This window comes from Erithacus rubecula (genome assembly GCF_903797595.1).
Source record: "Erithacus rubecula genome assembly, chromosome: 3".
Taxonomy (NCBI): Eukaryota; Metazoa; Chordata; class Aves; order Passeriformes; family Muscicapidae; genus Erithacus; species Erithacus rubecula.
This window is the reverse complement of record NC_136689.1, coordinates 141,658,397-141,684,673: the sequence shown is the minus strand read 5'-3', so window position 1 is coordinate 141,684,673 and position 26,277 is coordinate 141,658,397. Positions and strand designations below refer to the sequence as shown.

Here is a 26,277-nt window from a genome sequence, read left to right as displayed (position 1 = left end):
TCTGGTATGCTCACCCTGTTTTGGATAAGAACCTATATAATCCAAGTTTTTTGTTTTATTTTTGGCTTGTCTTTTTTTTCTTTTCCAGGGCTTGGCCAGAGTGCAGAGGAAGAAAAAGTACAAAAGAGATGGGGAGAGAGAGATTTGACAATAAAACACAGGAGATATCTAACATCCCCTGAACCTTAAATAATCATCTACTTCAATTCAGTTGGAGCCATTGAAGATATGAAGGGTCATGTTTTATTCTTATTTCTGCAGATCCAAAGAAGTCAGTGATAGCTTAAGCTCCCATTATACAAGCTGAAAATGAACCTGAATTCATTGTATCCAAAAAGAAACCTAATCCATTAAAAAAAAAAAAAAAAAAAAAAAGGAGATAATTCATTTAAAAATACACAGTGACTTCTACTGCTTGTGGTTTGCAAATAATGTTGGACCTGTGCCACAGAACAGAGAAAACATGAATGCAACCAGCAATTTAACTCACAGGAGCCCCACTTTAGGAGAGTGCTTCTGGCTTTACCCAGGGTAGGTGAAATAACCTTCTCTTAATTGCTTAAATTAATCTCAGACAATCATGACAAGCTCTGTTTCTCAGCTCTTTTACTCTTCCAGATGAAATTCAGTTTCATGCACTTGGTGCAAATTTTGGAGTTGTCCTCTGCAGGACCAGGGTTTGCACTCAAAGATCTTTAGGGGTCCCTTCCAACCCAGCAGCCAGTGTGATTCTGTGGCTGGTTTGACCCTGATCTTCACTCAGATCTGGTTCTCACCATCTCCCTGGTGGTGCCCACAGCAGCATTTGCACTGGGAGAAGAATTCAGCTGGAGACAAACCTCCGTGAATAACTATGGACAACTACAGACACTCCTTTAAACCTTTCCATGCATCTAATCTCAGATGTGTTTGTGCTCTCCAGAAAGCCTGGTAGAGGCTGGGAGGAGTCAGAATTCCCAGCCCCAGCATCCCCACATGCTTGGGCTCTCATTCCCATGGATGTGCCAGTAACTCCTCTCTGAAATGTGGAAATGGGGTGAGGCTGAGGCAGTACCAGCTCTGTGCAGAGGGCTCACACCTCCCCATCCACAGGAGCTGTGCTCTCAGCCCAGCTACAAAGGTTGGCTCCCTGTGTCTGTGACTCATGCTCAGTCCCAGCAGCTTTTAATTCAATCCCAGGTGTGCTAAGCACTGGCCATCATCACCAATATATGTGAAATGGTTGCATTAATCTAGTTACAACACACGAAGGTAGAACAGAGTCATTTCACAGTAATGAATCACAGTCATGGAGATTTCAACATGGGGATTTAAAAGGAAATTAAAGTCAAGTTTCCTGTATGGCTCATTCTCTGTCCCAGCATTGGCCCAGATAGGAGAGAGATTTCTTTTTTGTTCATTAATAGCAGGGGCAGACCCAGCACTGCTTCCTGTGGACTGTGCCCTGTCCTGGACAGCAGTGACCATCCTGGACAGCAGTGACCACTCAGTGCCACTCAGGATTGGTGTTGGGAGCTCCCCAGCTGCTGCTCTGCAGTGCCTGTGGCACCAGTGTGTGTTCTGTAACACACAGAAAGCTTCTGACTTCAGATGTAACTAGGAACAAACCTAGGACTTGGACAAACCATGGTTCATCATAAAATACTCAATGAGAAAGAATCCTAAATTAAACCCCATGGGTCCTACCTGGTCATGACAGAGAGGGCTCTTCAGGGGTCCTGCTGCAGGAGGAATAAGGACATACCTGAGCAGCTACTTACCTTTGTAAGAAAATAACCATTTTTGCTTTTTCTATACCTCTGAATAATGAGCAACACAGTAATCATATTAAACAGGACTTTAAGGGCATGACCAGCTGCATACAGTGTCAAGCATAACAGCCCTTGGAAGTGCTTAGTCACCTTTTAACTCCTGTTATTATTTTCCAAGCCTGTGTTTAACTCAGACAGAAATGTGGCTTTTTCTCACTGGGTGCAATATTGCCAGCATGTTTAACCATAACCTCCCACAGCAGCAGAAGGGCAGGTGCTGCACTTTCTTTCACTAGTGCAAGAGACACAGGCTGAGAAAATTGTCTCAAGTTTTCACATGATTGTTGCCTTCAAAACATCTTTGCCCAGGGCCAGCTTTTGCACTGATGTCCCTCTGATACCTTAGGTGGAGAACTATCCTGGAAAAATTTGCTTTGCTAACTACTAGAGGACTCAGGAGCTGTAGGGACCAATAAAGCAGAAAGATCTCTGGAGGGTAAACACAGTGAATGAAGAAATACAACAGAAAGAGGAGAGAGCTCCTCTTGCACATGCCACTGAAGGGTGACAGCTCCTTTCCTAGATAATGTCACTCAGTCCTAGCCAAGGGCTATTCTTTTGATCTTACAAGGCTGAAGATGTAAAATGAAGCCAACAGATCTGGGAAATCACAGTCCTAGAAATGGGGAAGACAATATTAGATTAACACACCCAAAATAGATGGTTGACATCCAGAAGAGTTCATATTATATTCATAAATAACAGGCAAAACTTTAGTGTCACCGTATGTTTAGAGTCTTTACTGTGTAAATCCCCTCTGCTCTGAAGGTTTTTGTTGCTCTAGCAACAAAAGGGAGGGAAGGGAGAAAAAGGAGAAGGGGGAATAAAAGGAAGGAGCAAAAAAGGTGGTCTAATTGATAGGAAAGTTCAGAAAATCAGAAAAGGGGAAAAATAAACTGAAAGAACTAGTGGAGTGTTTTTGATAAAAATACAAATATATTTATAAAAAACAGAGCTGCAACTTTTCAAAAATATAAAATAGAATAGCTTTCAAATTAGTGTTTTCACAGCTGCAGGCAACAGAGTTTATTGCTTGCAGTATGAAACCTAATGACATGATGAGGAAAAAAATCTGAAAACTCTTCCATCCAGCCCTAGACAGACTGACAGCCCTGGAGATCAATGTCCATTATTAAGTTGCTGACTTCATGCACAGCAAGGCAGAGCATGAAGTTCTCTGGTTCTCTTCAAATTTGGCTTAATTGGATCACCTACAGGATGAGAGGATAATTCAGCATGCATGGCCAGCCACATCTCCATTGCACCCCTGAGCCTAGAACAGGCTCTGGCCAGGAGGGTGTGCACATCTGAGCAGTAAGATGCCCTGGGACTATCTGTCCATGTCTTGAGTCCCCCTGATCACACAGGAGAGGGCAACTGATCCAGTCACTATTGTTCTGAGCTGTCTCCAACCCTGGAATGGAAGAGAAATGCCCATGTGTCCTTTCAGTGGAATCCTGATGAGACTTCAAAGGGAAAGGACCAAGTTTCTACCTGCAAACCATTCTCCTTAGGGATTTAACCTAACCCTACTGAAAGTAATTGCAGCTGGTGCAGCATCAAGTCCATGTGGTCAGAGATGGGTTAGGGTCACAAATCACGGGTTTTGTTTTGTGTTTTCTTCCCCTGATTACCCAGGAACCTTGTCCTTACACAGGAGCAGCCTCCATGAAATTCTCTTACTGGAGCTTGCTTCTAGAAAATTAAATAGGCCTTGGTTTTTTTAACAAATCATGCTTTAAAAAAAAATAAAATTAAGCCATCCTGTGAAATTTCACAGAATTTTGTTTGCTAAAGTAACAGGAAGCACTAAAAAGAGTTTTAACTAACATTTAGAGGACATAAGAAAATTCATGGTTTAGAAACTGGTTTCTCAAAGGAGGAAAGAAGCAGCTCTATCATCTCATCAGAGAGAGACCCAGGGTCACTTTTATCCCTGAACTGCACCCCTGCCATGGTTTTGGTCCCTGGCTGCCCAAGCAGATCTGCTGGCAGCAGTTTCCAGCCAGGCTTTGCCTGGGGGGACCCTGTGCCTCAGTCAGTCCCTGCAGACCCTCTGCTCCCTCCTCCACAGCTGCTTCTTTGGATCTATTGACCATGGTGTCAGAGTAATGAGGCAGGAGTTGTCTGTGCAGCCACTGACTCCATTATCTCACACGATATCAGGAGTGAAAAAGTGGCTGCTGGGTTTTTAATGGTCTGCCAGAAGAGCCCTGTCGATAATAATTCTTTAGTTGGGTTTCCTGGAAATTACAGCCATCTCCTCTGCTCCAGCATCTTGCAGTTCTGCGGGGAAGAGTTTTGAAACAGCTTCTCCAGCCTTAGAAAAAAAAAAAAAAAGAATGAAAAAAAAGTAAATTTGCCCATGTTGAACATGCCTTCCTCTCTCTTAAGCAACAATAAATGAGACTCTCTGGTTTCTTATCTCTCACTCCTGCCTTATTATTTAGGAGTCAGTACTAGCAAGACCCTCTCTGGTTCTCAGTTACAAGTTTGGATTTATTTGACTGATCCCAGCACTCTCCTGGATCCCTGACTGCAGCTCACTAATGCCCATCTCAGCAGCACCCTGGGCAGGGCAGACTCAAAGGGATGAGCAGCTGAAAATCCTGTTTCTGTCATGTTCCCTCTGAGCTGGAGTGAGCACAGGCTCAGCACATCCTGCTCCCCCAGAACCTCCCCAGGCCCCATGCTGGACCATGCCATGCTCCATGAGCCTCTGGATTCACACAACATGCAATAAATGCCTAAAAATCCCCACCCCTGCTCTAACTGAGCCTATGCTGGGTTCTGTCCCTATTATGAGAGTTCTCTGTGACACTCTTAGCAGCTTTTTCCTCCATGTTATTCTCTGGGGGGGGGAAAAAAGAAAAAGAAAAATAAAGAAGACCCTGGGTCTCTCTCTGCTGCCTTGTTTAGTGCAAAACCAGTCTCATCTAAAACCTGTATGAAATTTCTTGGGGGGCAGAGACTCAGCTGGTTTGAATCTGAACTCTTCCTTTGACTTAAGTGGACTCATGCCCCATTACACCAACTGCAGCTCTGATTTGAGGTATTTAACTCATTTATTCTCTGGATGTTGCGCTGGCCTTCTCCTGAGATATTTCTCTCAAGTTGTCCCTTACTTTGGGTTCCAGAGAGAAATATTATTTCAATGACATGCAAAACTCTTCTAGGCATTTCCCACCACTAATTGAAAGAGACAGACTCTCTCTTACCTCAAAATCTTCAGTAAAAAACCTGCCAGGTAGAGCTGGAACTGCAAACAGTGCATCAGCTTGGTTACCTGGTCATTTGGCAAGGACAGGGTCTGAGGGGGAGGGGTGGCCAAAATTAAGTGTGGCCTGTGTTAATTAAACCTGTGTTGTGGGTCTCAGTGGTGGGAAAACAGCACTGCTTTAAACTGACAGAGACAGACAAAACCATCGCTCACAGCCAGCTGTGCAGTGTGATATGTTCTATTCCAGAAGTAGCTGTGAACCAGGAGGAGCAGTCTGAGGGTGGAGCTCCTGCAAAACTTCCAGATATGTTAATATCATCTGCAGGATCCAGGGAAGTCACTGACTGGACACAGTATGAGAAGAGAATGAATTTCTGTATGGCTATAGTTAAAAAATGGGAAATGGAGGATGGAAAGCATTGCCAGTGGGATGGCCAGGAATCATGGAACCATAGAACACCTGAGATGGAAGGGACCCACAAGAATCCTCGAGTCCAAATACTGGCTTTACAAAGGACAACCCCAACAACCCCACCCTGTGCCTGAGAGTGTTGTCCAAACACTCCTTGAGCTCTGTCAGGCTTGGGCTGTGACCCTTGGGAACCTGTTCCAGTGCCCAACCACCCTCTGGATTTTCAAATATCCCAGCTAAACTACCCCTGACACAGCTCCAGCCGTGTCCTTGAGTCCTGTCATTGTCACCACAGAGAAGAAATCAACATCTGCCCCTCCTCTTGCCCTCACAAGGAACCCTTAACTGCAGTGATGTCTCTCCTCAGTCTCCTGTTCTCCAGACTGAACATCCTCAGCTTCTCCTCTCAAGGCCCTTCACCACCTTCATTACCCTCCTTTGGACAATCTCCAATGCCTTTGTATCTTCCTTGTGGTGCCCCAAACTGCACTCAGGACCTGAGGAGAGGCAGGAGAAGACTGGGAGAGAGTGTTTGGGGAGGGCTTGGAGTGTGGGACACATAAAGAGAGCTCCAGGAGGGAAGCACTGCCTGAGCTGGTGTCCCGTGTCTGCCATAGCAGGGAAAGGCATCCAAAAAGTGGCAAGTAGTGCAAGGTAGGAGGAGTCACAAAAAAGGGTGAGGGAGTGGTGATGGGGAAGGGATTCAAAATGGAAAAAGCAGATGGAGACATTTGTTCAGAAAGAAAATCTCCACCAATGCTTAGGAAGCCAAGAGGAACCACATCCAGAAGAGACAAATTAGAAAACAACAGAACAACTTCCTCTGAATCAAAGAGCTTTCAGAGAAGCTATGAATGACAGGACTCAGTACAAGGTTGATTTTTGTGTGAGTAAGTGCACCTTCTTTGAAGCTCTCAGGCTAAAACACCAGCTACTTTTAAGGTCTGTCAACCCCTCTCTCCTGTCCTCCAGGCAGCAGCCTGAGCACATCATGTTTGATGTCATCTCAATGCATGCAAACCAGAAAGGGATAAAGACTATTTACTGTCTGCAGATCTCTAAACATTGACCATCTTTTCAACTTGACAGTCTGTTTTAAAACTTGCCACACTGCAAAGCTGGGAATTCCTTGCCTCATCTTTTATTCCACATTTCCTCCTGTTTTTTCTCAGGTGGGGACAGACTCCTCACTGGTGAAGTCTCTCATTTACTTCCAGGCATTATGTCCTGGATCACAGTCCTTTAACAGGGTTAAACTCAAACCATTATAAAGCAAACTGAATTCAACATGCACATATTTGCCAGACAAATTGAATTTGCTTTCACTCAGTTAATTAGGATAAGCATCCATTCTCACATCAACTATTTTGCATTCGTACACAGACACAGCCTCCTCTTCTCCCTGCAATTACCAACACAAGGCCAGCAGATTTGCAGACATACACCTCCTCTGTGGCTCATTCAAAACCACATTCTGGTTCTCACAAGACTCTTCCTAGACTTTGATATCCAGCACCTCCTGCAGAAGACATCTCAGTTATCATGGTCACACCTCAGGCCCTCAAAAGAAAAACATACCAAAAACAAACCAAAACCAAAAAAAAAAAAAAAAAAAAAGGAAATTTATCACTCAAGAAAGAGGAAAAAAAGTTGTTAAAAAAAGAAAGCATTTTTCCTTTTTTTTCACCTTGCCCGAAACAGAGAGCTTCAACCCTCTTGTAGGCCAGCACAGATTAGTTTTGGAAATCAGAAACAAGTGGCCTAGAAAACACCCATCCCAGGACTTGGTGGTGCTGTGCTTGTTACCCCGTAGTCACATGTACCTGTCTTTCAATGTCCTTCATTATATATCAAAGCACACAGCCACAGGACACTATTAATTTATTATCTTCCAAAGTTTCCTGTTTGCTGGATCCTGAGGCACTCCCAAAGAGTGGTTATGCAACAAAGGGAGCTCAGCTCACAATGAATATCTTCCTTTTTCAAAATTTAAATATATCAAACCTTCACCTTTTCTCCCCCTGCTCCCCCACATGTTCCAGAGGCCTGAAGTGCAATATTATTGCTTTTAGTTGCACTAAGATCTGCAGAATAAGGCCAAATTCACTCATCTACCCTCATTGGCTTAGCCCAGTTCTTCTAAGACAGATGCAAGCACACAGGAGCCTAAAGCACTGCAAAAGCTGAATCTTAATCAGACATCTTTGGTTGTACCAAGGTCCCAGGAACATCCTTACCTAGGGGCAACCTTTATCTTTCAACTCTTCTTCCATGTGTTTTCCCTTGAATCTAAGTCCATACAGCTTCTTAATCAAATCACAAAATAATCAGCTTGTGATCACATTTTAAGGGATAAATAACACAACTCCAGCATTAATCACTCATTACACCCCATATGGGTGGCTAATTCCCAAGGACTTCCAATAAAATCTAGAAAGTGCTATGTTTTTCCTTGCACACAGCAGCCTTCACCTGAATCAAGTGGAATTTTTTTATCATGTTTAATTTGTTAACACTGCAGATCTTAGAATAGGTATTGGCAGTGCTGCTAATAAAAACATTTTAAAGTTATTACCCTCATTGAAGTTGTATAGGATTTTATTAAAGCTAATGCAATTCCCCCAAACTCTAATGGTTAAACCACACTTTTCAAATCATCTTACAGGCGTAGCATTGCCATTACTGTACTCAATGGTTTCCTTAAACACCAAAATATATCAAGGAGGGAAAAGAGATTGTTTAAGCAGGTACATTTCCCACAAAACATTGTATTAACCACACTCTAGCACAGCTCTAAAATCGATAGATTTACATCTGGGAGACAAAAGCAGGAAAGGTCAGGGGGTGGGTTATTGTGAGCTGGTTGGTGATCAATCCTGGCTGAAGACAGTTCCCATACTACAGAAAACCCCAGCCCCCACTGCATTTTGTTGTGTTATGCTTTTCCCATTATGCAATGTAGTTTTAAGAAGTGCACCCTACAGATTGTGACTGCTTTGCTAATATTCTCATCAAGCCAAAGTGTTCAGTTGTTGCAGCACAGTGGGTGGAGGGGGGGAATAAAATCTTCAAAAATAGATCCTAAAGTCTTTACTTAGATTGCAAAAAAAAAAAAATTCTTAAAAAAATTTAAAAGAAATCCAAGCTACCACACACTCCCCCATTCATCTGAAAGTGATTTGTTGGCAAGAATAGAAATTTGGTTTCCAAGGTACAGTGAAAGAGCATAGAGACAGCCTGAGGAATGGGATAAATATGCCATATTTCTCAGTTACACAAGGTGCTGTAGCTAAGAGGAGAGGCAAAGGGGGTACCAGTGTGAAGCTGCTTGCCAAAAACGCCCCAGAACATTTGCATGCAATGCCTTGAGTTGGAAAGTGGAGTACAGGTGTGACTCAGTGCTGAGGCAGCCGTGCCAGCAGACCCTGCAGGGCTGAGAGATCCTCCCCAGCTTGCTCAGACAAATTCCATGTGCCAGCTGCTCCTTGAATGGGGACAGGCTCCCTCCAGCTTTCACAGAAGGACCCAGTGACACTTGCATTGCTTGTGATCCTTCAATGGCCCTGAATCCCACAGCAGTTTCTGGCAGTGTGGTGCCTTTGCTGCAAAAATCCGTATTTAGAGAGATGCAGCCCTGCACGGCCCCTTCACAGCTGTCAGCTCTCCCTGCCTGCAGAAACACAGCCAGACCTGCCAGATGTACCAAGGGACAGGGTTCCCATGTGCACCTGAGGCCAGGAGGGGGATGGTGAAGAGTTGGGGCATGAAACCCTTGGGGTGGCTGCTCCCTACAGAGCCCCTCACAAGAGAAGAGGGATTTAATTCCACCCTGATTTGCACACAGCTCTGAGGCTCCTGCTGAGCCTGGGGCAAAGCAGCAGAGGCTGTGGGAGAAGGGTTTGGATGAGCAGCCACTTCACATGGAGATGCTCTGTGGGAGTCACAGCCCTTGGTGGGGTGGGTTTCACCCAGACAGGAGCATTCTCAGAGCTGCTTTCCACTGAGGTGTCTGCTCTCATGCCCAGCCTGAACACCAGAGGCTCAAGGTGGAACACCCACCCATTGCTCAGGTGCTGGGGCCAAGCCTGCCTGGGCTCCTGCTGCAGCTTGGCCTTTGCCAGCTCTCCACACTGGCCCCTTTTGCCCCCAGAGGGTCCTGGAACCCAACTGCAAAGGGCACTGCCACCTCAGATGGGGCTGAACTGGATTGTCAGAAATGAGAGACAAGAAAACAGCACAAGTGCTGGAGAGCAGAGAGCAATGAGAGAGGAGAGAGCAAAGAGAGAGGAGAGAGCAATGAGAGAGGAGAGAGCAATGAGAGAGGAGAGAGCAAAGAGAGAGGAGAGAGCAATGAGAGAGGAGAGAGCAATGAGAGAGGAGAGAGCAATGTGCTTCAGGCTGCCATGACTGGAGCAGCCCTGGGAAGGCTCCAGTGTGTGAAATAAAGACCAGGCTAACTGTGTTGACCACTTTTTCATGCCTCATTGTGAGGTTCACTTTGTGACCCAGCTTTCTTTGCAAAGTTTTTTTTCCAGGCACCACTTTTAGCCTAAAAAATTGCTTTAGGTGTCAATCCATCAGTCAATCAATCAGCCTCATTGATGTTAAACCCTTACTGGGATTACCTGGAAATAGATGCACAACAATGGAGAGGGCCCATTCAATTTCATTCCAACTTCTTCCTTTCAGGAATAAGAGATCTCAGCTCTTTCTTATGCAGAGAAATCCCCCAACCCATATTTCCCATTCCACAGCCCACGTGAGCTTCTCCTCAAGCTGGTGGTGATGTGAAGGTCAACCAAGGGCAAGGAGATGCCCTGGATGCACTACAGAGAAAACACCCAAAGACACTCATAGATACATATTCTCTTCTCTTGTGAAGTACTTTAGCTTTCCTGCTTTATCCCATACAAACTCCCAGCCCTGGATTCTTTGGTTTTTCCAGGTGGGTCCAGCTGGAAGCACCTACAGACTTCTGTGGTGGGGTGGGAAAAGACACCAACTTTCTGTGTGTTTTTCCAGCCTGTGGGAATGCTGTGGGGAGAATGAAGTTTGAAAGATGTAGACCCAGACCTATCCTTCTGTGAACTGCCTACAGAGTAGCCAAAGCTTCTTACAGGTTATTTTGAATTGCATCCTGTAAGTAAAAAGAAAAAAGAGACAGACATTAAACTCCAAGCACACTTGCTGTGCCCCCAGCTAAAACCACTGCTCAGAAATCCCTCAGCTCATTTGCCCTAAGGGGGCTGCACAGCACTGATCTATCCCTGGGCAGAGATATTGCTCAGGGTTACTTCTCCAGGCTGAGAAACCCCTTACCCAACACCTGATATCTGAAAAGAGATAAGCAATATTTCACATTGGGCTTACAAGTACATTGTATGTCAGCACCATATATCCAGCTGCAGGTTAGTTATTTAAGGTGAAGTAAATAGTAGTGTTTAGCCACTTTTTAAATCACTTTTGAAATCATTGTCAAATCACTGTCTAAACTATCATTCACGTCATCATCAAAATCACCATTAAATATTTGTTAAATCATTGTCAAATCATTGTTAAAGCACTGTTTCACTTATTGCTTAATCACCAATCGATTTTCAATCAACAATTAATTTCCATCTGATCATTATTTGATCATTAATAGGAGCTTTAAGTTAACCCCTATGAGAAGCTATGGCTTCTCATAATTCTCCTCTGACAGAAGTCTCAAGGGCAAGCTGAGGGGATGTGGTAAAATAAAGCAATTTTGGCACATTTAGCCCAAAATCCCCAAGCTATGCCCAAAAGTCACCTCACTGAAACACCACACTCCCTGTGGAGTGTGGAACTCTACTGAAGCTGAGCTGGAAATGCATGTGATTCATAATACAGATAACATCTAATGGTTGGGTTATTTTCCTTTAATAAACCTTTCCTGAACCCAACTATTTTTCCCTTCTGGGTCCCCACCCCTCATCCTGCTTCCTCCAATAAAAGCATTTCCTATTGCAGCCACAGGAATACTTCATCACTGCACCAAAATTTCCTACAGCCTTCCCAACATTTGTCCTCTGAAACGCCTGAATGTGCATGAAGGCTTTCACACAGCTGAACAGCTCACAGAACAAGGAGAAGAAGAGCTCAGCAAGGAGTTGAAAAGTCACCCAGCAGGTAGCTGGGTCAGCTCTGCTCCTCCTTCCCTGGCAGCAGCTGGAATAAACCTCTGCAGAGTGGAGGGAATGGAGCACCCCAGTGTTGAAGCAATGCTCTGTCTCCCCTGCACTCAGCCATCACAAGTTTCAGCTCCAGGCTTTTGTTTTGGAATCCCTAATTTTAATGGTGTGATTATTGATTTGAGCAGATAAAGCATCGGGTAGATCAAATAGCTTATTAATTTTCAGGAGAGTTATATTGCATCCTGATTATATAACTCATATTTTGTTGCAGAACTGTACTAGGTTTGGGTATTAAACCACCTTTTAATTTTATTTTTTTCCCCAATGAATACTAACCTGGGTTATTCCTGGGTGGAGGAACATTATTGTTGCAAGCCTGGAATGTGCCCAGTCTCACCTGGAACATGGGGGAAAGGTGTAGTAGCTCTGGTGACATGGTGGGTGCTGTCATTTGTGTTTTGCCCACTGGAAAGGTCCCACCCAAGCCCTGTTTGTGCCCAGTGAGCACAGGGTGTCCCTGCTGTAGAGGTAAGGGGGGAATGGGTGACGCTGAGGCACCAGGGCAGGTGATTTCAGGCTGTGCTGTGCAGCTCCTAGGGGAAACAGCAGCACTGCTTTTCAGAAAGATCATTTTTCATTTGATTTCATTTTTTTCTTGCCAGTAAAAGATTCCTGCAAACACTGAGCTTTTAAATTAAAGGGAGTTAATGAAAGTGTACCTGTGGTAACAATTACCAGGTCCCCTGTACATTCAACAGTCGCATTAAGATGATTTCTTATTATCTCTAAATCCATTCCAGAGGTATGTTCTTGCTGTTACAGCCCTCCTGTGCACCATTGCAGGTGCAAGTTTGCTGCCCAGCATGGCTGATAAAATACTGTCCAACTGTGTTGGCTACAGCCCTGACTTGGTTTTTTAATTTTTTTTGTTTTCTTAGACAGAAGAGCTGGGGCTTACCAAAAGCCCGGCTCTACCTTGCCTGTGGATAAAGAATGTTCTTGTACCCACATCCCCTGGGCATTCTAATGCAAATGGATACTTCACCTAAAAGGAGAGATCCTTTGTTCTAAGAACAGCAAAGCAGTTTTGAGCTGAGACTGTGATGTGTTGTATAAAACAATATCAAACAAGACAGAAAAGGAATATTATTTTGGTGTAGACAAAGCTGCTGCAGCCTCTCCAGCCCCCTGAATGGATTAGGCAGGGTTTACCAGCAAGGCAGGCTGTCCAAAATATATTTGGTGCATTGTCAGTCACAGGTAGCCCATGAAATACACATTTCCACACAGCAGTCACTTATTTTGATTGAACCAGGCTTTAGTCCCTGAGCTCTTCTCTTTGATACAGATGGAGAGTTTTGCCACTCTTTTAATTTTGGTCCAATTCTGAGTCATAGATTGTTCCTAATTCACAATGCCTTGGGTTTTCTTGGGGGGATATTTCTTTAGTGAGAGGTCAGGTCAAACACTAGAAGCAGCTTCATAGAGAATTGGTCAGTTCCCCAAGCTTCACTCCCCAAGAGTCATTTGGATAATGATTTTAATAACCTGCTTTAAATTTTGGTCAGCCCTGAAGTGGTCAGGCAGTTGGACTGCATGACCATTTTAGGTGCCTTTCAACTGAAATCTCTTCTCTCTTCTCTTCTCTTCTCTTCTCTTCTCTTCTCTTCTCTTCTCTTCTCTTCTCTTCTCTTCTCTTCTCTTCTCTTCTCTTCTCTTCTCTTCTCTTCTCTTCTCTTCTCTTCTCTTCTCTTCTCTTCTCTTCTCTTCTCTTCTCTTCTCTTCTCTTCTCTTCTCTTCTCTTCTCTTCTCTTCTCTTCTTCCCTTTCTGATGTCATTGGGGTTGTTCCACACTCTGGCTGCCACTGTCTGCAGCTCCAGAGCCTCCTCTCTTAATGTGAGTTACAGTATCCACAAGACAGAGGCTTGAAAACAGTTAGGAGTTGCCTTTTTATCTTCAGGTGGAAGTGAGAAAAAGAGCTGCTGAAGTGTTTCCTCCTGGGAAAGACTGTGGAATAAAAACAAACTTTGTGTCAAAGTAAGCAAAGCCATTTCTACACACGTGTGAGACAGTTGTCTTTCACTCCTGAGCTCTGTGGGCTGCTCTGGGGAACTCTGTCCTTCTAGGCAGCCAGAACCTGCCCCCAGATTCATCCCACCCTCCCCTGGACACAAGCAATATTCGGGATGCTCTGGATATGGCAGAGCCAGCACTGCTTTGGTGCCAGGGAGCTGGGGGTGGCTGTGCCCATCTGCAGTGTCCTTGAGTGTTTGGAAGAGGAGCTGGGAGCCCCATTCCAGCTCTGAGTGATATGTGGCATTCAGCAAAGCTTAACCTCTTGCTGCCTGGCAGTGCTGAACATTCAGCATTTCACATCTAGCACTGGGACCCAGCATAAAGATGTTGTCACTAAGCAACAAAACACAGGTTTTGCAGGAGACAAAGAAGTGATACTGAACCTCCTCTCCTCCTGCCTCCTCTCCCCTGCACCAGGGCACCACAACCAGTCTCACCTGTGTGGTGGTGGGGAGCAGCAGGAGGATTGGTGGATAGGGAAGAGAGGAGTGTTGTGGACTAATTAAAACCAAATATGTCAGGTGTGAAGGGAGAGCCCAGACAGGCAGGAGTTCTCCTGTTCCCTCAGAGTCTAACCTTGAGATCAGGCTGGCAGCAGAGCAAGGCAGGAGGTGAACAAGCAGTGAGATGCACTTGAACACAGAGAAGGAAGACTTCATCCATGGCATAGGACTCAGGACTCTGAGCATTCCAAACCCAGAAACCCAGGGTTTGAACAAACAGGAAAAATGGTGTGGTCTACTTGCAGGAAAGTGACACTGAGAACAGTGAAGGGCTATGAAATAAATAAATCTGTTGTCAGAAAAAAAACCCTGAAACTAAAAATCTAAAGAAGCTAGAGGAGAAAGAGGTTTGGAACTGAGCAAGAGAACAGTGAGCAAGACTGGTGCAGGGGCTTTTTGGGTACTGAAAGCAGATCTGCCTGGTCTGTGATGCCCAGCATCACTGCTCTTTGCATTGCCACCAAAACAGCCAGCTAATGTCCCCAGCACGATGAACAGAGGCAAACTGACCCCAGTGATGGTGATGGGTGGCACATTTCCATTAGTGTCCTGCATGTGCAAACAGATAGAGCATCACCCACCAGCTGCCAAAACACTGCTGCCTTATCTACAGAGCAGCCAGGGGTAGAGGGAACAGAGAGAGGGAAAATATGACTACACTCATTCAGGAACAGCTCAAAAAGCCTCTCAGCTGAAGGTCTGGTCAGGGCAGGTTTGCACAAAGCTGAGATAAAGCTGCAGCAGGTTTCCCTCTTTCCCTGGACATTGCACACATTCTCCCCAGGAGAGCTGCATTTCCCCATCATGTGGCTCCCTGCTGACAGGCTGCCTGCTGCCCTGTCACCCAGGTCACCCTGTGCCTGACCCATGGAAAAGTACTGGGAATGAGACACAGCACTCACGTTTGTACCACAGGGGCTGAAGAGCCCGTGTACAAACCTGAACCCCGTGGAACTGCATCCTGGATGGGGAGGGAAAGGGGTTTGCTTTGTCTGATCCCCAAAGAAATGAGTCTCCTGTGCTCACTTGGGTTCAGAGGTGTGTCCCTGGGTCCTTTGAAACTTTTAAACACATTTGCTAACGTCATCCATGTTTCATGGGACAGGACATGGGGATTTATAGGACAAGAGGGAATGGCTTTAAACTGACAGAAAATAGGTTTAGATTACCCATTAGGAAAAAAATTCTTTACTGTGAGTGTGGTGAGGCCCTGGCAGAGGCTGCCCAGAGAAGCTGTGGATGCCACATCCCTGGGAATATTAAAGGCCAGGCTGGATGGGCTTTGAGAAACCTGGTCTAGTGGAAAGTGTCTCTGCCCATGGCAGGGGGTTGGAATAAGGTTCCTTCCAACCCAGATCATTCTGGATTTATCTCACCTGAATGCACTAGTCTGGTAAGTGAGCATCTCCATGTCTACTCATCACCCTGGCCTCTCTTTACAGGCATTTCAGGTTGGAAACTTTTCTGAAGCAAGGTGGGTGTTTCCTTACAGAGCCTCCTTGCCCTGTGGATTTTTTGGGAAGCACAGATTGTGTGGTTCCTGTTCATATCCAGTGTTCTTTAATAAAGAGGTTTGTATTAACAACATCACTGATCTCCCCTATTGTTTCTCTCAACAGAGCCCTCAACATGGACAAGCTTTAGAGGATGTGATTTTTACTGAAACCAGCAGCAGCAACATTTGGAGAGCTACACAAAAGGGAAAATCTGTTAGATTTACTCAATACTTGTGTTGAAAACAACATCCCAAAACATTTGCACCTATTTTGTCTTATTTTTGTGTGACATTTAAAATGAACATTATCCATGGGCTTTGCTCTGACACCACATGCAGTGGCTAATATTGATACACAATTCAAATACTACAGACCTGGGCCAGGTCCCTGCAGTGCCCTCAAGAGACTTGTAAAGACACATCCCTGGCCAGGATTCAGCCAAGAATGGAAAGACAAGAGCATCTTCTTTCTCTTCCACTTGTGAAAAGAGTTTTGAGACTCAGCTCTGCACAGGAATGAGAGATGGGATGGGATGGGATGGGATGGGATGGGATGGGATGGGATGGGATGGGATGGGATGGGATGGGATGGGATGGGATGGGATGGGATGGGATGGGATGGGATGGGACAGGCAGGTTTTACACTTTCCTCCAGGATTATGGAGGATGTGATGCTAGGGAAGGACAGTTCTTACCTGCTCTGCCCTGTGCTGAGGGTCTGCAATAGTAACCTCTTCTCTAGTGACATCTTCCATGTAAGCAAATGGCCAGAGTGGATGTAGGGTTCATTTTAATAAATTAAATTATCGTGTTCAAGTCTTATTTCATGGCTCTTCACTTAATTTAACATTACTAAATTCACATTACTTTTGTACTCTCTGCAGGGATCTGCAGACACACTGGCTGGCAAGGTGACATCCTGCTGGGGTGACATCCTTCTGCATCCCTGCAGTCCATACCCACAAAATTCACTAAACACATTTGCAGCAGAGGGGAGCACATCCAAATACTGTATGTGTTCCATAAAACCTTTTAATTCTCAGGACCCTGTGGCCTTTCTCAAACCAGAGGTGAGGAAAAACATAATCATTATTAAACTGGTGAATTGAGAGTTTGGGGGGAGGGGGAGGCAGGTGTTGGTGTTTTGTTGGTTCGGTTTGGGATTTTTTTAGGAATAAAAAAAAAAGGATGAAAGGGACAAAAGTTCTCTGTTTCAAAGTTCCTAAGATCACACTTCATATTAAGGCTCTATTTAGAAAGAGCACATAATTCCTTGATACATGTTGAGGTGATTGATGAATCATTCATTGTGTATTGCTGTTGAAGTGCTGGTCTCAGAGCAGTGATTTCACCATCTATAATACCTGCAGCTGCCCTGGGCAGCCATCGATAACGCTGGGACACAAAGTATTTGTGTGCATAACGTGCTTACCACATCTAACATTTATGAATGCTTTATAAACAATTTATAAATGAAATCTTAATATACAGCATAACCTATTTTTAATGTTGTGGCAGTTACATAACCTGTTTCACCTTGATTCATCTCAGTTAACTTTGGGCACCTGGTCGAGGTGTCTCTGTAGCCCTGTACCATCTCCCTCTGCATTTTTTTTTTTTCCTACCTTCCTCCCACTGCTCATTTACCCCAGTTCTGCCCCAAAAGTTCTGATCTGGGATGCTGCAGCCTCACAGGCTTCTGTGTGATGATGTAGCTTCACATCATCAACTCACTGACGTGTGCACACACTAAAGGAAAACACTCCCCTGCCTTTTCTCTCCTCTTTACAACCCAAACCCATTGCATGGGTTCAGCCTTGTGTGGCCACATGAAGAGGTGAATCAGGCAAAGGAATGGGGAGGGAATGGCATCTCTGCTCTGTATCTGAGCTGTTGGGAAAGGAGGTGGAAGGCAGATGCCTGAGTCAGACCATGGCATCACTTCAGCACCAGGCTGGACCAGTGTGTAAGAGCATGGGCAGACTTTGGAGAGCAGAAGGGCCCATTTCTGACACACATTACTGACCACATCTTCACAGTCATTAACAAGATGCTCACTGTTAAACTGTTTCAAAAGTTGGCCTGATTTCTCTCTGGCAGTGTCTACATTGTTTTGTTCAAGCTGAAGAGGGGCTGAAATTGCCCTTCTCCAACCACAGCATCAGAGAACACTGGGCCATAAAAAATTCTCTGCAGAGGCTCCATCACAGAAATGGTGCTGTGCTGCCTCACCGTTAACATAGGTTTCCATTATGCCAAGTGACTTCTGAGCACTCCTGAGGAGTTTTCCTGTGGCTGTGAAGATGGGGAGGCTGGGAGGATGTGCAGGCACCAGCCCTTGGGAGAGAAACACCTGGAATACCAACTGCAAGCAGGAGTGGCTGAGCACTGCTTTGCCTGGTGCTCAGTGCTGGGGACACTGTGGCTTCCCAGGTAAGCCTGTGCATCTGATTTACAGCTCCAGGGTGCATTTCTGTGGTTGGTATAGCCACACACTGAGCACATCTTGGCCTGGAAGGATCTTCTGCACTCCCAGACATGTACAGATGCAGTGGCAGATTTTGGTGATGCTTTCTCCCTGGAGCCAGTGGTGATGGCCATGCAACACAATGGCATGTGGGCCTCCATCAGAAATTTGCAGGTTGAGGTGAAGATTGCACATCTGGGCAGAGAGTTAGCAGATTTCCCAGGGAGATGTGTGACTGAATTATCTGTCAAAAGAGGGGCTATTAATGTGTTTAACATTAGGCACGTGCTTGGATATCCTGCTGAATCAGGAACACAGGGACAGTAAGTGAGCAGTGACACATCACCTACACAAAATCCCACTGGTGTTAGGGAATTGGTGCAACTGAATGCAGTGGACTCAAGTATCCTTCCAACAAGAAACATCAGATTGTAACAAAATAGACAAGATCCTGTTCTACTGAAATAACTCAAGATGCTTTAAGGAGAGGATAGATGAGAGTCAAACTCCAGTCTAGCAGATGAAATTGGGTTTGAAGCAATTTTTTCCCAACATGAACAAAGTGTTAGGAGGGCTCTAACAGAAATGCAGAGGAATGAAGAAAAGAAAGGGGTAAGTTAATCCTTTCTGTTGGGACCAAAGAAAAGCAGAAAAGTGCAGTGAGTGGAAGAGCCAGTGGGAAGGATGAGGCGAAAAAGAGCAAGATGAGAAGCTAAGAACTAAAAAGATGCTGAACAACCCAAGAACCCTGACCTAACCCCAGAAGGAAACAGCTATCATGGAACACTTGGCATAAAAATTTCATCCAGATCTTTTGTGTCTTCTACATTAAGAAAAGAGCACAAGTGTTTGCAAAGTTCTGTAAAGCAGCTACCTGTAGGAAAGCTGCAATCCCCCTGTGCCCACAGAGCTGGGTGCAGGGGCTTGGTTCCACCACAGGGAGCTGGCAGCCAGCACTGCTCTGGGGTGTGTAGTGCAGGCAGGGTGGGTGCACAGCCCCATTCCAGGGACAAACAAAGTGCCCACAGCCAGGCAGGGAGCCAGAGGGAGTGTGCAGCTGGCCCTCACTTAGGAAACCTTAAGAGTTTCTAGGCTGGGAATCCAAGCACAGGAGCCCCAGCACTGACAGAAGGAGCTCAGACAAGGCTGGGCATCAAATGGTTTTTAAGTGCTTGCAGTCAGTCTCCCAAGATGGTCCTTCCAGCCTTTGAGCTGTTTCTTAAAGGATGGGAAGGGTGATAGATTCATGGAATGCTTTGGGTTGCAAGGAACATTTACAGGTCTATTCCAATCCTCCAGTAACCAGCAGGGATATCCTCAGCGGGGTCAGGTTGTTCAGAGCCCTGTCCAACCCAATCTCGAATGCTCCCAGGGATGGAGCAGCCATCATTCTCTGGCCAATCTGTGCCAGGGCCTCACCACCCTCAACACCAGTATTGGGACACTGATGCATTTCACAGATTAAGCCAAACTGGAAGGAATCCACAGGAATCAGCAAATCCAGCTCCCACCCCTTCACAGCACCTCCCCTGGAGTCCCACCCTGTGCCTGAGAGCATTGTCCAAACACTCCCTGCCCTGGGGAGCCTGTTCCAGCACCCAGCCACCCCCTGGGGGAAGAACCTTTTCCTAATACCCATCCCAAGCCTCCCTGGACACAGCTTCTGGCCACTTGCTGCCTTTCATGTGAGTGTCTCTCCCCTCAGCTGCCAGTGAATAGGCACTGACACAGGAGCCACACTATAAACCAGACAGGGTTCACCACCTCTGAGCTCATCTAGGAAGAGAAAATATGAGTGAAGCTGAAATTTCAGTTCCTGGGTCCAACACATTCTTTCAGAGACACAATACAGAACTGTGTGGGTTTCCTGTGCTTGGGGGCAGGGTTGGCTTCCCCTCAGGGAAAGCTCCACGTGGTCCGGGAATGGAGGTGGCTGTCCCAGGGCCTCCCCTGTGAGCTGCTGGCACCAATCAGAGAGCTGATTTGGTGATGGACAGCTCGGGAAACCAATGGAAAGTTATTTTGCTGTCACAAATCACAGTGGATCAAGTGCTGGGGGGTCTTGGCTCTGCCCCGTGGCCCCTACACCGGCCGCATGTTGCTTCTGCACGATCTGGATACAATTTTAACTTCTTAATGCCTAGATAAGATTCTCGATCTCCTGAGCTCTCCTAAATGAGAAGAAATAAAGCATGGAGTCCATAGAAGTTGGCAGAATGAAGATAAGGTTCCTGATGGGAATAGATTGTAAAGATGCAACTGATAAGTAGCTGAAAACCTTTTTTGTGGCGCTATGAGGGGATTGTGACTTCACTAAAATTCCTTTAAAGTGTGAAATATACTTGGGGAGGATGGGTGCTTGAGATGAAGACTTTCCTTGCCTCGGGAAATTGAGCTCTCTGCTTTGGGACTAGAATATGAACAGAGACATTTGAAAGAGAAGGACATGAAGAGAATTTTGTTTTTCAGCAGCCTGCCTTTAAAAGTAGTACCCCATGTGTGTAACATAACCCATAGCACAGCCCTGGAATGACTGTGGAAATGAGAGGAAAATTCATGGTTCTGTAGGTCCTGGGCGGATGCAGACTGTGAAGGTGAAGACACCCCCTAAGCCATAACTAAAAAAGGAACTTTTCTCTCTTAAATGAACTGAACTGATTATTTGGATAGATCACTGACTGAAGTGTTCTCTGTATGTTGTTGGTAAGGAATGAAGGAAGGAGGGAATAATCTAGGAATCTTATTCTGAATTCTTTTTTTGTGTGTGTGTTATTAATAAACTTCTTCTTGTACCTTTTTAAGTTTTGAGCCTGCCTTGTCTCTACTCCTGGGTCCTGTCTCTAAAAGAAATTAAATATATTAAAATTGGCAAACCCAAGTCACACCGTGTCAAGAACCAAGAGATATGCATTATTATCAGCAAAACCACACAAGAACACAACCAAGAACTACAGACTAAAGAGACTGGCAGAGGTGTAAATAACAAGACACAAGCATTTATTCAGGTAAAGTTACATAACTTATGCTTCTCCAGTGCATTCATATATGGGATCAACATCTGCTCTCAGCAATGGACATTTAAATCAGGAATAATTTATTGCAACCACTGGTTCGTATCAGATTTACAATGAACAGTTCAGCTCATCATGTTCAAAATAATTGCTGGGTGTTTCAGAGAAAGAAAAAAAAATTCAGTACCAAGAAAGGAAAGCAGATAAGACAAGCATCATCCTTCTTTCAAGCAGTACAAGGACCAATCCTGACAGCAACCCCAGTGATATTGAGCACCTTTCCCTCAACCCTTCTCCAAATCACACTAACACTTAAAATCTTCCTTCTGGACAAGTTAAAAATGATCCCCAGAAGGAAAGAATTCTTGTGCTTCATCTCTCTCACCAAGACAAGTAGAAGTGTGAGAAGATTGGGGAAGATATCATAAATGCCAAAAGCAACTAAGCATCCAAGTTGACAAGGGACAGAGTAGTTTACTGTACAACAAACAGACCTTTAAGGGTCAGCTCACATAAGAACTTATATTTATGTGCACATATGGCAGATTTATAATGGCATATTGGATACCTAGAAAATATGCAGCCTGCTTTTGTTGTAATAAAACATGTTTCCATTCCAACAGCATCAGTGGGCTGTACATCAGGATCCTTTATCAGTAAAAGCACAGGAATGTTACATCCCAGGACAGGCTCCACAGAACAAGACCCTCTCTTTTCAGACAACACTGTCAAAAATTAATTAGAGAATAGTCCCTTAGCTGGGTAAATTGAAGGATCTTGACTGCAACTACTTTACAATAATTTTATTTCAAATGCAGTGTGCTCCTTATAAAGCCTTAGCTGTATCCCTAGAATGTGCAGATTTTCTCCTGGGAACACTGAATAAAAACCCAATTTGGACTTTGCCGCCAGAGTGTTGTGCAACATAGTAGAGACATTCATGTCAAAACTAAGCTTTTACAGAGAAGATGTACTAGTTTAGTTCCTGCTCTCCTTGGATCTTATTTTTGTGTGCATTGCCTATCCAGGGATAGAGAATTCAGCCTCATCTGGCACAGTCTGGTCAGCCAAGCTCCACCAGCACAGAAAAACAGGCCCAGCTCAGCTGTGGGACCCTCCTTCCAGGGCTGTCTAAAGCCCAGAGCCAGTCTAAGGCTAAGTTTTGTTACTGCACCTGACAGAGCAGTGAATCATTGCAAATAAATCTTCACCAAGGCTCAGATTTTCATCAGGTCAAGACTGAAAGCTTCCACTTTCAAGGCTGAGTACAGAGCCACAGCTCAACACAAACACTGATAACATTGCCACAGCACAGGTTTTTAGAGATAATACCCTGCATACACTGGAAATACAGCTACCATGCTACAGCCACAGCTCCCTCAGGTTAGCAATATATTTAGGATGAACAATCATTTGCAAACATGCAATAAATGGAGTCTTGAGCACTGTCTTTCCTATGGAAAACACCAGCCAAATCTAAAATACCCCTGGCATGATGCAGAGAGCCAGAACTGAGCAGGAAGGGTCAGGCCAGGCATTCAGTGGGGGCCCATGTTTGCATGAATTCTAAAGAATCAAGGAATCTGCAAAGAGGTTGTGCATGTAGATTTAAATTATGTAGAGCTAACTGGAGTGTCCCTGCCACATCTTGGTGTATCCACCCCCAAAGCATACTACCACCAAATTTAACTCTGTATTTAGGAAAAGACTGAGATAGGTTTTAAACATATGCTCCATGAAATAATATATTAATCATACAGCTAAGACATCTCCCTGCTTTACATGGGGTAAAAACATGTCTCACTATACAAAAACATTATTCTGAAAAATAGGCTAAATTATCAGTACATTCAACAACTACTCTCACACTCAGGAATTCCATGAGCTTAATTGCCTAATAATTAAACTTTAAAAAAACCCCAAACTTTAAAGAAAACAGAAAGAAAAAAAAAAGAGGAAAAAAACCAGACAAATTTAAAGGCAGTATATTAGTATGAAAAAATCTGATGAGAAGTGCTTGCAAAAACTCACGAAAAGTTATATTAATGATCATCTGATTAATTCTGGTGGATCTTTAAGAGTCTGCAAATATTTCAAATTACTATGACTATGCAAAACAGAACTGTGAAAGCCTAAATTCACAGGCAAGCCTTAGGCAGCCCAAAAGTTGGATTATTTTTTCTCTCAAGGACAAAACTCTTTTGCTCTTCCTCACCCTCTCTCCTTTCTTGTTCATAGATCTGCCAAACTAAAGGCAGTGACTTTACCAGCAGCAAGTGGCACTGGGCTCAGGGGAGGGAGAGAATAACTGGAGGCTATTCTTCCTTTCAGTAGCACACTAAAAAGCACCACTACTGCCACTTACTACCAAAGACACCAAATTCTCAGCAAACAAATGAACAAGAGCAAGCCAGTGAACAAATCTAACAGAGATCTGTACCCCAAGGGAACATGCCATGGGTCCAGCATAAACCAGGAGGAATTTCATACACACACACAAATCTTACTGAAAAATGATCAAACAGGATTATTCAAATAGGATTTAAGACCTTCAAACACAGGGCAAAATTCAGCCCTCAAGACTCTTTCAAACCACTGATATCAATGGAGTGTATTGAAGTATAATGCATATAGTTTCAAAGCCTGTCTGGAAACAGAGGAAAACTTCAGAACAGTTATAATCTCTCTCTCTCCCCCTCTGAAATTAGCCAAAGCAGCTGTCTAAATGACTATCAGCCAATTCAGAAAGTGTTCAGCAGTTCCTCCAAAGCAGAGACTGTGTCCTGGGGTTGGACAGAACCAAGGGTCAGGCAGAGATGTGCCAGGCATTGCTGTGTGCTGGTCAATCAGCAGCACTCAGAGCATTTACAGCTTGGCTGGGGCCACGGGCTCTGTGGCACGGATGTGCACACTGGGAAGGCAGAGCCAGGACAGAGGCAGCTCCCTGCTGCTACTGTCTTCATGGAATTTGATATTCAGGTAGAAATCGCCCGTGTAGAGGAAGAGAAGTGCTCCAAAGTACACAGAGTCTTTGGCTGGCTTTACCTGGTGAAGAGAAGGCAAAAAATCAGTACAAACAAACCATCAACAAAAGCAATTTAATTGCAGTGTGCAATTCAAAGTTCTCAGAGTAGTCCAGATTCACATCTTAATAATGCTTTCATACAAAAAAGGAGTAAACACCTTGTCCTCATTCTAGTAAAACTGCTACATTAAAAAATTAATCCTGTTATTCAGTCATGCAGTAAATCTGTGTCACAGCTCAAAACAGAGTATGAACCTTTAGGAGTCACTGATTCCAAAACAGAATTTGTTTAAGGTAGAGGTCCCCCTAAATCACCCCTAGACTGCATTTACCAACAGCTCTATTAAAGTTTTAAATCATGTCTCTGAATTAATGTTAAATACATGGCTAAACACCATTTAACAGCTTAGCAATAACTCAGTTCATTCTCACTTGTTACTTAGACACAATCTGACTGCAAATCTAATCAGGAACTTAGGTCACTATCTTTGAAATAACAAAGTTTAGCAAGAAACTTCTCAGTAACAGTACCAATCCTGTTTTACTTGTCCAAATTAAATATACAGAGTTCACACTGTTTCTACATTTATGTATCTTCCTTCATCACAAATCCATCTACAGTCCATATCTTCACAACAGATAATATATCTCAGTCCATCATTTCAGCAAGACACTTCAGTAATTTCTAACTTTAACACTCCCACCACTGTTCAGCATGTGATAATGTTTGAATTAGTATCTGCTTCCACAAGATGTTAAATTCAGTTTCAGGATGCCTAGAACTGAGTTAAAGTTACACCAAATGCAAAACACCAAATCAACACAAAGCCATTCCACTGGATGGAATTTTTCCAAAAATTGTGAAAAAGCAGCTTCATCCCAGCAGAAAAGCTCCAATAAAGGCTGAGGGTCTGAAGTGATCAGGGCTGTTCCCCACTACAAAAAAATTCATCATATGGTAAATTGGGACATGAACAACAGGGTGTGAACTGGGAAAGTGCTCATGGACACCCTTTGCTGAAGGACAACTTGCCACTGCTTGGGAAGACCAGAACAGGGATGATGAGAAAGCCACAGTGGGGAAGAGGGGGAAGGCAAATGACCAACAGAAGATTTCAGGAGTGCAGGGAACTCAAGAATATTTCAGAGAGCTGAAAACTTCCAGCCACCACCTTCCATGAGGCAGAATCTCTGCAGCTCTCAGAAGTTAAGGGAATAAGCTGTTTCCACTTTTTCCTGTTCTAGTTTTTTGGGTTTTTTTTTTTACTTTCACTTCTGGTTTCTTTAGCCAGGAGATGCATATAGCTATGCACGCTGTATAGTCCCCAGGGCTTTGTTGGACCTCCCTAAATGGGAAGAAGTCCAGAGAGGGGCCATGAAGCTGCTAAAGATACTGGAGCAGCTTTTCTATGAAGACAGGCTGAGAAAGTTGGGGTTGTTCAGCCCGGAGAAGAGAAGATTGAGTGAAGACCTCACAGCACCTTCCAGTACTTGAAGGAGCTGCAGAGAAGCTGGAAAAGACTCTCCATCAGGATCTGCAGTGCCAGGACAAAAAGTATGGGAATCAAATTGAAAGAGGGAAAATTTAGGAAACTTACATGGAAAAAATTATTTACTGTGAGGGTGGTGAGGCCCTGGCACAGGCTGAATGCCCCATCTCTGGAAATGTTCAAGGCCAGGCTGGTTGGGGCTTGGAGCAACCTGGGATAAGGAAGGTGTCCCTTATCCCAGAGGGGTTGGAATGAGATGAGCTTTAAGTTCCCTTCCCACCCAAACCATTCTGTGCTTCTGTGACTCCAAATTGCAGCTCCTGCACAAGGAGCCACAACCTCAGAGCTGGAGAGCTCAGGCTCCTTTTGCTTTTGGTGCAGAGCACCTACAGCAAACTGTATCAGCATCATGTCACCCACCTCAGTGATCAGAGAGCCACAGCTGCTCCCCTGACCCCTCCCTGGCATCTCCCCTCCTGGCTGGGGGCAGGTTCTTGCCTCTGGCAACGTGCACAGCTACAACAAGCCATGTCCCCTCTTGCTTCCTTCCCTTCTCCCAGGGCTGCCTGCCTGATTGCTGCCTCACTGGGGCTGATTGGACTTTCACCCAG

General features: G+C 44.6%; 1 protein-coding gene across 4 annotated transcripts in view; it reads right to left on the bottom strand.

Moving 5' to 3' along the window:
* Nucleotides 1-21,116: 21,116 nt before the first annotated feature.
* TRAPPC9 (trafficking protein particle complex subunit 9) overlaps nucleotides 21,117-26,277 on the bottom strand; it is a 433,615-nt gene continuing 428,454 nt past the window's right edge. For all 4 annotated transcript variants that reach the window (XM_079301130.1, XM_079301131.1, XM_079301129.1 and 1 more), the window contains one exon: nucleotides 21,117-24,196. In XM_079301130.1, coding sequence (XP_079157256.1) covers nucleotides 24,017-24,196 — 180 coding nt within the window. In that variant the 3' untranslated portion in view covers nucleotides 21,117-24,016. The remainder of the gene's footprint in view (nucleotides 24,197-26,277) is intronic.